The sequence below is a fragment of the Capricornis sumatraensis genome, chromosome 1, assembly GCF_032405125.1.
Source record: "Capricornis sumatraensis isolate serow.1 chromosome 1, serow.2, whole genome shotgun sequence".
NCBI lineage: Eukaryota > Metazoa > Chordata > Mammalia > Artiodactyla > Bovidae > Capricornis > Capricornis sumatraensis.
This window is the reverse complement of record NC_091069.1, coordinates 235,495,316-235,510,537: the sequence shown is the minus strand read 5'-3', so window position 1 is coordinate 235,510,537 and position 15,222 is coordinate 235,495,316. Positions and strand designations below refer to the sequence as shown.

Below are 15,222 nucleotides of genomic sequence, written 5' to 3'. Positions count from 1 at the left end.
CCTTACTTCACAGGGAACCTGTTGCCTCTGGCTGGTAGAGCACATGGTGGATTTGCCCACTGGAGCCCTCATGATGGTATGAAATCATGTTTCTTCATGGAAATGCTTGATTCTCATCCATACAATGGTCTGTAAGCTTCTCGAGGGGCGGGACCATGTCCATTTGCTCACATCACTTCTCCTGGTGTTTAGTGCCTAGCACAGGCAAGGTCCTTAATAAATGGGATTTGAGTAAATGAATCTTGAAATTTGAATAATTATAATCACAGAACTATTAGCTCCCACTCATTGGGAGTCTCCATTCGCCAGGCCCTGAACATCAGGACTGAGGGTACAGGGTATGTTGGAAGACTCGGCCTGTGAAACAAGGAAGAGAAAACTACCCTGGGCACTGGGATTAGAGGGAGACTGAAGGTGGGGTGCCTCTGAGTCAAGGATGTGGCTTCTGATTCTTATTGTCAGCAGCACTGTGTCCCCCAGAATAAACATGACTTCATGACCGGTAGGGATCCCCCTACCCCCAAACTAGACCTTTGTAAGATACTCAGCTGCCATTTCCTAATCTTCTCTCTTGGGAGGCAGAGACCCCATCTCATAAACATCCCCCTCCCACTCTAAGCCATAGTCTTAAACTAGTGGGTCTGGTGATTATCTTGGTTACAATGGGCAGATATTATTACTAGCTACTGAACTGAGGCAGGGATATTGCTAAGCATTCTACAAGGCACAGGATAGCCCCTCCCAGTGAAGAATTCTCTGGTACGGAATGCCAGTAATGCCCAAGGTGAGAAGCCCTGCCTCAAACCCACAGGCTCCCTCTCCATCACTTTCTCTGGATACTACAGCTGTGTGCTGTCCCCCCCCCCCCACCCCCGCCCTTTGCTTTCTGTACTCCACACAGAACAGTGGGGGCAATTTACCAGAGTAAGTGTGATGCAGCTTCAGCTATACATCCAGCTTATTCAAAACAAAATGAATAACCTTTATACCACTCTAATGGCAGAAAGTGAAGAGGAACCAAAGAACCTCTTGATGAGGCTGAAAGAAGAGAGTGAAAAAGCTGGCTTAAGACTCAGCACTAAAAAAACTAAGATCATGGCATCTTGTCCCATCCTTCATGGCAAATAGAAGGGGAAAAGGTGGAAGCAGTAACAGATTTCCTCTTCTTGGGCTCTAAAATCAATGCAGATGGTAACTGCTGCCAAGAAATTAGAAGACAATTGCTTCTTGGCAGGAAAGGTATGACAAACCTAAATAGTGTATTAAAAAGCAAAGATATCATTTTGCCAACAAAGGTCTGTATAGTCAAGGCTATGGTCTTATCAGTAGTCATGTATACAGATGTGACAGTTGGACTATAAAGAAGGCTGAATGCCGAAAAATTGATGCTTTCGAACTGTGGTGCTGGAGAAGACTCTTGAGAATTCTTTGGACAGCAAGGAGATCACACCAGTCCATCCTAAAAGAAATCAAGCCTGAACACTCATTGGAAGGACTGATGCTGAAGCTCCAATACTTTGGCCACCTGATGCGAAGAGTCAACTCATTGGAAAAGACCCTGATGCTGGGAAAGATTGAAGGCAGGAGAAGGGGATGACAGAGGAGGAGATGGTTGGATGGCATCACTGATTAAATGGACATGAACTTGGGTAAACTCCAGGAGATGGTGAGGGAGGCCTGGTGTGCTGCAGTCCATGGGGTTGCAAAAAGTCAGGCATGATTTGGTGACTGAACGACAACTCTAGGCCAGTGCATTGAATGGTCTGGGAACCTTATTCAAATACAGAGTGAGTCAATAGATGTGGGCTGGAGCCCGAGAGTCTCTTTCTAATCAGTTCCCCGGGGATGCAAACACTGGTCCTGCAAGCACACTTGTAGTAGCAAATTTCTTGGCACTTAGGATATAGCAGCAAAGAATACAAATGCCCCTGCCCTTGGGGAGTGTCCAGTTGGGCTAGAAGTGTATTGGACCCAAATAAGGGTGGAGAGGTTGAAGTCAGAGGCACTCAGAGTCTTAGAAAGTCAGCTGGAAGAGAATGTAGAGGATGTCTAACCACACTTCCCCATTTTAGAGATTGGGAAACTGAGGCCCACCGTGGAGAAGGGAGCTAGTTTACATAACACAGCTTGCTGTGCCAGCTTTGGGGCAAGACTATTTGATTCCTATTCCCCTGAATTAGCAGGGTCCTTAGGGAGCCTCTGAGGGCATAGCTCATCAGAGTGAGGAAAGGTCAGCAGCTTAGGGGTTACAGGGGCAGAAGTCTGGAGACTCCCACGGGGGGCTCCCCCCTACTCCACTCTCCTCACAGGGAACCCTGATTCCCAACTTCACTCATGTCCATCCTGACACACCTGCAGACACTGGGATATATTTTGGGAGATAGTAGATTCTTCCCACCAACTCTGTGCTTCTGCACAATTAAATTTGTAACAAGACTGAACCAGGGCAAAGTCTGGGAGAAGTAAATTCTAAAAGCATTCAGTCAGCAAGTGGAAAGAGTCAACTCAAACAGAGTTTGGTCAATCAAAATCTCCTCCTAATCAGGAGTGGAAGGACAAATCCTGGACCTACACCGGGCTCCTAGGGGCATCTTCCAGGGCTCACCTGAACAGAGCCATTGACCCAGAGCTTAGAGAACCTTTCGCTTGGAAAGCAGTTGCTTCCTCCACGGCTGGTACCTGGGACTAGAAACTTTTAAATTCATGTCAGTTGGACTGGAACAGTAGCAAATTTCATGGAGTAGCTAAAAAGAAAAGAAACAGCTGCTATCTCAGGCATTAATAATAAAACAAAGAAAGAAAAAGATAAACTTTTCATTAGTACTTTTTCATGTCAATTTATTATTTATCCCTTCGCCAATATTCAAACAGGCAGGCCATCATAAAACATTCAAAAAGATTCTCTAAAACAGTCAAAGCATCTGTTTTAACTCAGCTCTTTTTTAGAAACCTGGAAATCAGGAACCCTGGCATTTATATAATAGAATAGCTGTATTGAAAAAATATATATGTATACTGTATCAAAAATAGTTTGAGGATCACTACTTAGAAAGATTTTAGTTTAAATTTTACCAATGAGCAGGAGGGAGGCAGACAACGGCTCATAAAAGAAGATTCAGTGTCAGTCAACAAAGTGCTGCTCCCGAATGTAGGCCTTCATGAGTGCTGTTTTGTTGAAACAAGGTCTTGACAAAGCCCACTGTTTGGTAATTAGCATCCTGTCAAGTCTCTCCAATCAAGGCCCACAGGTTGCACCTGGTCCCAGTTAAAAAAGGCTTTGTGGGCAATTCTGATCTGACCCTCAGGGGCCCCTGCCATGTGCAGAACCACCTTCTGTATTCATGCCATAACTACCATTTACAAAGCAAGGAGGCCTCTTCCACCAGAGATTCTGAGAGCTTTTGTCTAATCCTGATGCGCTCCACACCACTTTAACCTCGATGATAAATGTCCATCCTTGTAATGCAGACCTTTGCTCCTCCCTGAAGAAGGTATCTCTTCCTGGGACAGAAGATGCCACAGAAGCAAAATCATTGTTGAAACAAACCAAATGCAAAATGGAAAGATTTCAGAAAACAAAGACCATAAGGGCCCTGTCTTCAGGATGAGCTGGTTGGAAAAGAAGGGGCTGGCCCTCCCTGGGTTGGCAAGCCTTCATTCCCTCTCTGGGCTGGCCTCCCGGAGGTAGAGGTTGTGTTCCCTGATGTAGGAGATGACAGCATCCGGGAGCAGGTACTTCACGCTTTGCCCCTGGCTCAGGGCCCACCTGACGTATGTGGCGCTGATCTCGTTCTGCACTGGCTCCCTGGCCAGGTGGATCTGGTCCTGGTATCTCTGCAGGATGGGTGAGTCCAAGACATATCCCTTGGGGTCATGCCCTGCTCGGGTCACACACACCAAGCCAAACTTCTCCACTATTTCCTGGATGTGTGTGTCTTTCCAGAGGTTGGGGGTCTGGAAGGTCTTGAGGAAATCTGCCCCACAGAGGAGCTTCAGCTCAGGCACAGCTGGAAAAACAAGGGTGGATCTCAAGAAAGTAACAGGAGGGTCATGGCCAGGAAAGATAGCGTCATATTCTGTTTGAGATTTTCACCAAACGCTTTTCTTGGAATGTATGGGGAACTCAATGTCTATGTGTTCATGACTCAAGGAGAAAAAGCATGTTGATGAATCTGAAGCTACTTTAGGGACATACAGTTGTTAAGTAATACTTGAATCAATACATCTTTTGTTTAAGGTTGGCAAAATGCCAAGTAATCAAAAATGGATTCTTTTTTCAGTGTCATACCACAAGGCTGTCTGTGGTTGCTGGAGCCCATAGTAGGTCCAGCAAGACCAAACATGGCTGTGCTGAACCTAGAACTCTTGTCTTCTGATAGAAGGTGAGGTTCTTAAAGCCCTAGGACTAATAGATGGTGGACCTCCGGCAAGTCACCACCTTTCTCAAAATCTATTTCAGCCCTGTGCTTCTCTGGGAGCTCAGTGGTAAAGAACCTGCCTTTCAGTGCAGGAGACATGGGTTTGATCTCTGATCTGGGAAGATCCCACAGGCTGCTGAGCAACTAAGCCCCTGCGCCACAGCTACTGACCTGTGCTCTACAAGGAGAGAAGCCACAGCAATGAGAAGCCCACGCAGCACACTGAAGCGCAGACCCCGCTCGCCGCAATGGGAAAGAAGCCTTCACAGCGACAAAGACCCAGCGCAACCAAAAGTAAGTTAAATAAATACATTTACATTGCTTGCTTCGCTTCAGTCGTGTCCGACTCTTTGCCACCACATGGACTGCCGCCCACCGGGCTCCTCTGTCCATGGGATTCTGAAGGCAAGAATACTGGAGTGGGGTTGCCATTTTCTTCTCCAGGGGATCTTCCCGACCCAGGAGTCAAACCTGTGTCTCTCATGTCTCTCTCATGTGGAGCACAGGCGGTTCTTTACCACTAGGGCCAATCTATTCCAGCCCTAACTTCTGGTACCTTTGTAAGTACAATTCCATCTTAAAGGTTAATTAGAAAGGATCTTTGGGTAACTAAAAGGTCTCTGAGACCTCAGCTGGTGACCTTTTCAACTGTTTTCAATAAAACAAAGCTCTAGAACAACTGATCAATGTGGATAATCCTTTAGCATTTGTTCTAACAGAGAGTGATGATTGTGATGATTAAAGAATACTTAACATTTATTGGCTCTTTACTGTGGGCACTATTATTAAGTGCTTTATGTGTTTAATTTCATTTGAGCCTCAGAGTAACCTCAGGAGATAGGTGCTATTGTCATGCCCATTGTGCAGAGGGGGAAACTGAGGCATAGAGAGCCGTGTGACTTGCCTGAGGTTATTCATTGCTAGCAGAGTCAGCCCGCCTCCACCGGGGTGGGGGCGGGGGGGAGGGGGGCATTTGAAACCCCTGGGCTCTGCTGCCGCCTGCTGGCAGGAATTGTACATGCATCACTCTGCCCGGATTTTCCTCGCACCATTCCTATTCCTGTCCCCTTCGAATGGGCTAATCAGAAAAACTAAGTCCATGCTAGAAGCAAACAGCAGGGCCTCTGGTCCTTCTGGAAGTCGGTTCTAGCTTCAGTGAACAGCAAAGGCTGGGCTCTTAGAGCAAGAACATCTCAGTCACTATGAAACCTCAGCTGGGAAGGGCTTCAGGGGTATCTGCTGGGGGGAAACCTGATGTAAATTGTCAGCTTAGGCTCCTCTATTGTGGAAACTTTAAGGGGATCTGGACATGGATTAGAGAGAAGAGTTTACAAAGGAGCAATTGACCAGAGATGCACTGGAAAGTGAGAAGCTGGACATGTCATAAGAGGTCAGAGTTCCCGCCTCGGTTGGGTACTGGCTGCTGCAGGGCTGAAGCTGAGATCCTTCCCTGGGCCTCAGTTTCCCCGTCCATGAAACAATGGCACTGGACTTGTTTACTCAGTTTAAGGCATCAGATGTAATCATAGAAACATACTTCAAACACTTTAGCAGTGTGCTACTGGTATAATAAAATGATATTCAAACATTTATTAAGACATGTATTCATGAATTCTCCATGGTTAAGAACTAGGACTCTAGAGCCAGACTTTGATATTCAGATCCTGACTCTGCCATCTGACAACTATGTGACCTCAAGTTTAAAATGAGGATATTAACACCACTTATCTCACAGGATTATTTTATAATTGAATGAACTTATAAATATATCTAGCTTCCCTGGTGGCTCAGAGGTTAAAGCGTCTTCCTCCAATGCGGGAGACCTGGGTTCGATCCCTAGGTTGGGAAGATCCCCTGGAGAAGGAAATGGTAACCCACTCCAGTATTCTTGCCTGGAGAATCCCATGGACAGAGAAGCCTGGTAGGCTACAGTCCACGGGGTCGCAAAGAGTCGGACACAATTGAGCGACTTCACTTTAAAAAATATAAAACACTTAGAACAGAGAACAGAAAAAGTGTGGTATGTGTTAACTATCATCCATCCATTCATCCATTCATCCATATACCTACTTATCCACCCATCCACTCACTGGCACATTCACCAAGCATTTATGGAGAGTGTCCTAAGTGCATTTAAAATTTATTCAGCAACTTAAGACTTTTCACTCATTTGGGCTGGTCCCATTGCTTACAACATGTATGTGGATTCAAACTATTCCATACCTGTGAGATTTTACTCTACTTTCTTATCTGACCACTGTAATACAGAAAGAGACCAGTGTTTGATCTTTCAAGCAATTGAAATGTTATTTTGTGCTGAATCCCAGGGACGGGGGAGCCTAGTGGGCTGCCGTCTATGGGGTCGCACGGAGTCGGACATGACTGAAGCGACCTAGCAGCAGCAGCAGCAGCAGCTCTTCCTATGGGAGAGGTTAAGTGATGTGCATTGAATTTCAGGGTCTCCTGGGGTCTGGGCACACCTCCCTGTTCCCACAGGTCAGGGTTTCTTCTTCTGTGGGTTTCTGTGGGGATGATCTCCACATGCCTGCTTCAATATTAAATACTGCTTGAATTTATTAACAATGACAGTATGGAATACAATTCACTCTGAGCCCTTGCCCAGAAGGAACAAGTACCCACACCTGCCCCATCCCCCAAGTCAAAGGCACGCCCGTGGGGCTGGTGCGATGGATCCCTCCTGCCAGCCACATGCACCTTAGACCCCAACTCTGGGCAGTCCTGTCATCAGGCCCCTTAAAGGCAGTTACATGTCCTTTCAGAACCATTCATATCACTGCTACGAAATTGGCAGACCGAGTTACTCTGAGTCCAGTCTGTAAGTCTGAGGTTTTGAATAAAAGCTGCGGATTTGATTTGTCTTCACAGTGACTCAGCGACATAGATGTCCATGGCGTTTTGGGGGCAGTGTGCTCTGTCTTTGAATAACCACAGGCTCTGGAGGGCAGATGAAGCAGAGATTCACACAGGAAGCAAGAGAAGTGCCACCAGGACCTGTCTGTCTGAATGTCCAGTTGCCCACACTCTGACATTAAAGAGCACCAACCCGGGGGCCAGTCAGCCCTGGGTTCCAATCTCAGTTACAGCTGATGGGCCTGTTTCCTCACCTGTAGTAGGGACAATAAAGCCTCCTTTGGGAGTTATGGAAGTTGAGTGCTGGCGAGAATGCAATGGAAACTTCCTGCCTAGTGCAGCACGTGAACACAGGCACGGAGGGTGGTGTCTGGAGTGTAGGCTTCTGGGTCTAGACAGGATACCCACGATGAAGCCAGGTATTGGGATCTGAAGTGTGTGTGCGTGCTCAGTTGTGTCAGACTCTTTGCAATCCCATGAATTGTAGCCCACCAAGCCCCTCTGTCCATGGAATTTTCCAGGCAAAAATACTGGACTGAGTTGCCACTTCCTACCCTAGGGGATCTTCCCGACCCTGGAATTGAAGCATCTCCTGCATTGGCAGGTTGATTCTTTACCACTGAACCACCAGGGAAGCCCACTAGTATATGAGGGGAATGCCCATACTAATTATACAAGGCCACCTTGAAACAGGCAGTGTGAAATGGAAACAGATGAAGCATCTGCTCTTGTTGTATGGAAAGAGAATCCTCTGAGCTATGCTCGGCCCCAACAGCCAAGGCAGGGACTACCTTCACAAGCGACAGAACTGGGCTATTAAAGGACTGAAAGTGTCCCAAAGTGTGATACCCAAGTGGCCCAGGACAAGGCAATCCACACGCCTCTGGGTGAGTCCAAGGAGGACCACAAATCACAGCAGTGATGGGGAAAGCAGGGCCCTGGCGGCCAGAAGATGCTGAGCTCAGCTGCAGAGCAGAACAGCACATGACAGGGTACACGGCACACAAAATGGTCCTTTAAAAAGGTCACTAGTAGCATGTAAGTTACCTCATCAGAAGCCAAACTCATGTGAGAAAAACTCCACCTTTCTTTCTTAATTGCTTTTTTTTTCTGATGACAAACATGAAATCTGTGTCAACTGTGGACCGTGTGGAAAATATAAGTATTTAAAGTAGAAAAATAATAACAATAATTCTGCTTTCTACAAAAAATTGTCAGTATTTTGGTGTATTTCTTACTCTTTTGTATTTAAACATGCAAATAGATGTGAAAGTACATTTACATATGTTTATATACTTGAGATTATCCAGTCTTGTATCCTGATTTTTTTCCCACTTACCTCCTAAGTGTTTCGCCATATCATGAAAACCTTTTGTGTGGGTTCTTCATCCTATATTATATATAGTAAATTTACTTATACATTCCCTAACATTTTAACACTGAGGTCGCTTTATGTTCTGCCATTGTATTTTTACAATTTTTTGCTGTGATAAACATCTTTCTCATAAGTCTTTGTCCCAATTTGTAATTACCTCTTCAGGCAGATTCCTAGAAGGGGAATTTATCAAGCAAAGGGCACAGGCATTTTTAAAGCCCTGGATATATTTTGGCAAATTGAAAAGCTCACTTTTCATTCAATGCAAACTTCCTTTTTTTCCCAAACTTCCCTTTTTAACAGTTACTTTGGAAGAGAACAAGAAGAGTAGGATTTAGGGTTTGAACGGACAGAGAGGGAATAAAGGACAAACCCCCAATGCCATGGGGCCAAGCAGAGCAGGCTAGTAGCCCCTGGACAAGCACATCCAAAAAGAAAGTGGGGTGACTTGAAGAGGTGGAGGGGGAACTGGTTTCTTAGGGAGGGTTCCTTCTAGAGAAGGGCGTTACAGGACAGACAGGTTTTCAACAGCAGAGCCACAAAGGGAGGTGGGAGAAGAGGCAGGCCAGGCAGAGACAGGGCTTCTGGAAGTATCTGCAGAGAGGTGAGAAGCTGGGAGCCTCAGTGTGGAATCCCTCCTGCCTCACTGGCAGCTACTTCCTCCTCTCGCCACAGGTTCCAGCATCCTGAATGGCTTGGGGTGGCCAGCACTTCCTGCCCTGCGTGCCTGACTCAGCTGCTCTTCTGCCCCCCAGGTGTCCCCCACCCCAGATAACCTACGGGTCTGCAAGTGGTGATGCAGCGTTGCCTCCTCCAGACCACTCCCCTATCCACACCTGGACTCACTGCCAAACACAGATGGTCTCCAGCTCAGGACAGGTGCTGGGCAGGCCCCCGCTGTTCTCGGCCAGCGTCTCGAGAACTCTATCAGGAGTGACTGCTGAGCCAGAGGTGATTCAGAAAGTAGACAGAGGGATGAGAATGAGCACTGTGTGCTGTGCTCAGGGCTGGGGGACAAGCGAGGAGGAGCCCTTGCAGGCTCCGGAGGAGAGGCAGACAGGGAGGCCAGAGGAATGTAATAAATACTGGAGAAGCTCCTCATATAGGAAACTCTGTAGCTCCTTCTTTCTTGGGTTCCCGCTCAACAGCACAGTTCCCCAGACTGGCGGCAAAGCAGATCCCCAGCGTGCCTGTTAACCATCGAGTTCCAGGCCCCTCCCCCTCAGGAGGTCTGGGGCGTGGCCTGGGCTTCAGTGTTTTTAGTAAGCCGCCCAGGTGATTCTGCTGTGAGTGATGCTTTGATCAGCATCCGCGGACTGCAGCGGGAAATTTGAGGGCATTTTCAAGGCCTCTTAATTAATTTATTTTTAATATATATATTTTTTCAGATTCTTTTTCGTTATAGGTTATTGTTCCCTGTGCTATACAGTAGGCCCCTGTTGTTTACCTATTTTATATATAGTAGGGTGTATATGTCAATACCAGACTCCTAGTTTATCTCTTCTCACCCCACCTTTCAAGTCCTTTTAGAAGAGCGGTTCCCAGTCTCTGTTCTGGGAGCACCAGTTCTGAGGAATACTAATATGCATTAAAAAGAGCCCCATGATTAAAAAGTGCTAAGAATGGCTGCGAGCTACTTCCCTTCCTTATAAGAGTCACATGCACATGAACATAGTAAAGGCTCTGAAAATCCTATAGAATTTTAAGACAGCACTGTAAGCGTGTTTAACCACAACAATCTAGAGCTCTTCTCATAGGGCAATAGTGTCCCACCAGTTAAACTTGGGAGAGCAGCTGGAGGCAACCCCACGGAAGAGCCTGTTGGAATGCTGGCAGGGTGGGACCAGTGATCCCTTGCTCCTGGCCCACCCTGCCCCCCATCACTGTGCTCTCGTTTATGTGCCTGAGGGGGCTGTGCATTTAACCCCTGGTACCAGGGCTGCCATGGGAGGTGCTCTGAAATTACAGCTGACAAGGTTCCATCAAACACCAGGAGCTGACCACGGGGTAGAAACCCAGGGCTGCAAATTAAAAGGAAGATCCAAATAGATGTTAAATCCCTTAAAACTAGGTTTCCTTTTCCAAGTAAAACACTTGGGTAACAATGCTATACAGTGCCAGGTTAAGCGATATAAGGGCACATTTTGTATTCAAAAAGGCTAAGGCTTTCCAACTAGCTCAGCAGCACCCAGAAGTTGATTCCGGCTTAGTCCTGGCTGTAATCCAGGTCACAAGCACAAGTCACAAGGTAGGTAAACTCCTTTGGGGCAGGAAATCCCACTTTAGCAAACAACGATTTACAAGGGATGGTGGCAGATTGTTTAACCTGACTTTTCAACACGGAAAGTGTCACCCCAAGCAGGCCTCAGTACTCTTACCTGTGCCCAGGGGCTATGGCTCACATGGGTTCTCACCTGAAGCCCAGATATCTCACCCCCCCTCCCATGCTCCGCACCCCTGACAGAGCAGAGGGTTAGCACCTACCTGCGGAGGCGGGGGAGCTGGCACTACCTTGATCTGGGTCTTCCATCCGGGGCAGAGATCTGAGCAGTTCGCTGTGATGATGCCTGTGGGGTAGGCATATGGGCTCAGGGTGCATCCATGTGGCCTGCAGTCCCCCCACATGGCCCAGGGGGGGGGTCTCTGATTTTAAGTCTCATTCTGCCTTTGTCCATTTAAGGTAGCTCATTCCACAAATACGTACTGAGGGCCTACTGTGTGCCAGGCCTTGTGCCAGGTGATGCATCTGGGTCCTGACAGACCACCCCATCCAAGACTGCCTTCTATAAGCCCCAGCTGAAAGGAGGAAACAAGCAGATTTCTACTCTTTAAAGTATTTTCTTTGGGTAGCTCACTTTTTATAAAAGTTGAATAGGGATTAAGGACCTGGGCTATCAGAATCAGACTTGAGTTCCAAGTACAAATTTTCAGCTGTAAAAAGCTGGGATAATATAGCTACTTTTCAGACTTCTGTGAAGGTAAGTAAGTTACCACACAGTAAGCACTGGCATCGGGTTTCCCTGATGGCTCAGCAGGTAAAGAGTCCATTCGCAATGCAGAAGGCCCGAATTTGATCCCTGGGTTGGGGAGATCCCCTGGAAAATTCTCCGGATGGAGGAGCCTGGCGGGCTACAGTCCATGGGGTCACAAAGAGTCGAACACAAGTGAGCGACTAACACTTTCAAGCGCTGGCACAGTGCGTGGCCCATAGCTGCCTCTCAAAACAGAGGCTTGCTCGGATCATAAGCTAGTACTTTAGAACCTGACTGGGTCGTGGCTCAGAGCCCGGTTTGGAGCTTGACTGCCTGGGTTGAATCCAGTCTCTCCCACCAGCCAGCAGTAGGACCCTGGGTGGGTGTTTCATGTCTCAGTACCTGCAAAACGAGGAATGATGACAGTGCCTGCCTCCCAAGCGTGGTCATGCAGATGAAAGAAGTAGATGTGCAAAGTCCACGGAGGGGTGTAGAGCGCAGAGCAAATCGCAAATCTCGTTATATGTTCGCAGTTTGGATGTGATTAGACTTAACACCCATTTGGTAGGCCTGGCTCTTTTAGCAATCTGTCTTCTGAAAATCAAGAGATACCTGTGCCTTCTTTTTAATTAAACATGGGTAAGCACTAAGTCTTGTATCAACCTGATCTTCCGTCCTCCGCCTACTGTATTATGCATTGACTGGAGCTGTGTTTGGGGAAAAGCGCCTGATGGGAGAAGCAGGTATTTTCAGTAAGAGTGGCTGGGTTCACGTGTAGGCTGTCCTGCTTGTACGCAGGGTGTCATGAACACTCTCAGAGGCTCACTGACCTCTATTCCCCTTATTTGGTCAGGAAAGTTAATGGCAGCCTTGTCTACACTGAGTATCACAAGACCATAAAGGAGCAAGGGCTTCTCCAGGGCTGGGGAAGAGGCTGATGCTGATTGTTAGGAGAAGGTGCAGTGTAGAAGTTAAGTTCTAGAGTGAGACTGCCTGGGGTGGTATACTGGTTCCAAATAGTAGCGCTGGAATCTTGTTAGGTGTTTTAAGCAATCTGCCTCCCCTTTCCTCATCGGTACAATGGGAGACAATGACAGTACCCGCCTCAGAGAGCTATAACGAGACTGAATTAAAGAGCTTAGCACAGCCCATCCACAGAAAAGTGCCCAATCAACACAAGCTGCTATTAACAGCCTTTCTCTCAGTCTTTCTTCCCCACCAGATTGTGAATAGGAAACTCATTTAATTTATCCTTATATTTTTGGTACCTAGGAAACTGCTTACCTAAAGTTGGCAGAATTCAGGAGAGATGGAAGGGGGATAAATAAATACATTTAGTTCAGCTCCAAAGTCCTTCCTGATGGTCTCAGAGACTCACCTGAGTCTTCTTAGGGCCTTGCTGGACTCGTCTGTGCTTCCATTATTGTCTTTTTTAAAATATAAATTTGTAGTTTTTATTTTTAAATTTTATTTTTAAAATGTTTTCTTGGCTATGCCACATGGCATGTAGGATCTTAGTTCCCCAACCAGGGAGTGAATCAGCGCCCCTTGCATTGGAAGCATGGAGTGTTAACCACTGGACCATCAGGAAAGTCCCTTCATTATTGTCTTACTGCTTCAGTTTTAGAAAGCATCGCCTCTTGAGGCTTCATTCCCAGATTAGTCTGGAATTTCACAACAGATGGAAACAGGTTTGGGTGCCATCTTTACTTTCTCACTGTAGGACTTTGAATATGTTGTTGACTCTTTCAGAACCTGTTTCCTCACCTGTGAAATGGGGCCAAATTCATTTACTTCTCAGAGTTGCTGAGCTGCCTAGTTATTCTATGTTTGGCACACATAGTAGGTGATCAGTAAAAGCTGGTATTATCATTTTATTTTTACTGATCTTGAAGCCCCTGGTCCAAGTTGACCCTGCTTTGAACAGTAGCTGGAACTCTGAACTCTGGTGTGCAAAAGGTTACTTTCAGTATCAAATGCATCTTCCCCACAGACCTCCACTCTGCCTTTGTGGGGTCGGGGGGCCATTGCTTCCTTTTGTTGCTTGCCTGAGTGGTACTCTGGTGTGCCCAGCCTTGGGCCTGATGACTGACCCTGGAAGCATATTTTTTGTGTCCTCAGCAGCCCCTGGTCTCTAGGGAAGCCTGATCAGAGGGTCACTGCAGCGGAAACAGAGTCAGCCACGTGGTGATCCCCCCTGTAGATCACTGGTTTTGAAGATGGCCATACGTATGGCTTCAGAGTCCAACAGACTGGGGTTCTACCACTTGCTCATCATCTGTTGTGCAACTTAGTTAACTCAGCCTCTCTGAGCCTCAGTTTCCTCACCTGTAGGATGAGGACAACACAGGCTCATATTTGCCAAGGGGCACTTAAGCTGCTGTTGCTGGACCACATCGCATGGCATCATGACCAAGGCCTGCCCAGCATGGGGAAAGGGTGAGTGAAATAAGCTATCAAGTGCTCCAGAAGCATGAAAGCTGACCCAGATTTTAAAAATTTAGAAAAAAATAAGTAACTTGATAAGGAGAAAAAGAACACTCAAGAAACCCTACAGTGAATCGACTTCATAGTGATGCATGTCACTGTCGCCATGATGTAGAGTCACTGTAGACTCCACCAAGTAAGTGTTAGTTGCTCAGTCCTGTCTGACTCTTGCAACCCCATGGACTGTAGCCCACCAGGCTCCTCTGTCCATGGGATTTACCAGGCAAGAATACTGGAGTGGGTAGCCATTTCCTTCTCCAGGGGATCTTCCCAACCCATGAATCAAACCCGGGTCTGATGTACTGCAGGCAGATTCTTTACCATCTGAGCTGCCAAGAGGATACTAAATGGAGCAAAATGGTGGGAGCATTTTAGAGCATTCTACCATGCTTCTAGAATCACCTCACTTTACAATTTTAACCAGATTTTCAATCTTAAAAAGTGTTTTTGATCATTTTAGGAAAACATTAGTAACTAAACAAAATTTCTAATGAAGGCCACTCCAAATACTGAAAAGACTCTCAACCGGCTGATAAAACAGTGCTGTCTTTGTCAGTGGATTCTCAACCTCGGCTGCACAAAATAAGTCATTTGGGAAACTTTAAAATATCCATGCCTAGACCCTGCCTATTACCCTAGAAAAATCATAAGCTTGGGTAGGAGAGGTTGAACATTTAAAAAAAGCTTCCCAGGTGAGTCCAACAGCCAGGATTGAGACCACTGGTTTGGATCCATCCCGGTATTAATCATAAAATATGATTCACACACTTGGTGACTGAGACTGTGGGCCTCAACCCTGGCCACAGATTAGAATCACTATGGAGCTCTTAACAATCCTGATGCCACATCCCAGACCAATGACATCCCAGTCTCTGGGGTAAGACTCAGGCTTCTGTGCTTCTGAAAGCTCTCTTGGTGATTCGGTGTGCAGCCAGGGCTGAGAAGCATCTGTCTAAAGCATACAGTAAAAGGAGAAAAAGAATGCATCCTATAAATCTTAGGCCTGCATTTTGTGGCAGGATATTAATATGTGGTACTGTGGTCAAATCCTGTTTACCCGTGAATGGCTTATCTGTTATGAGAATAAACTATGGGCCAG

At 46.7% G+C, this 15,222-nt stretch overlaps 1 protein-coding gene across 2 annotated transcripts in view; it reads right to left on the bottom strand.

The window, feature by feature from the left end:
• Positions 1 to 2,889: 2,889 nt before the first annotated feature.
• NMNAT3 (nicotinamide nucleotide adenylyltransferase 3) overlaps positions 2,890 to 15,222 on the bottom strand; it is a 123,448-nt gene continuing 111,115 nt past the window's right edge. For both annotated transcript variants that reach the window (XM_068976786.1, XM_068976776.1), the window contains exons 4-5: positions 11,149 to 11,231; positions 2,890 to 4,007 (exon numbers count right to left, since the gene is read on the bottom strand). In XM_068976786.1, coding sequence (XP_068832887.1) covers positions 3,655 to 4,007; positions 11,149 to 11,231 — 436 coding nt within the window. In that variant the 3' untranslated portion in view covers positions 2,890 to 3,654. The remainder of the gene's footprint in view (positions 4,008 to 11,148; positions 11,232 to 15,222) is intronic.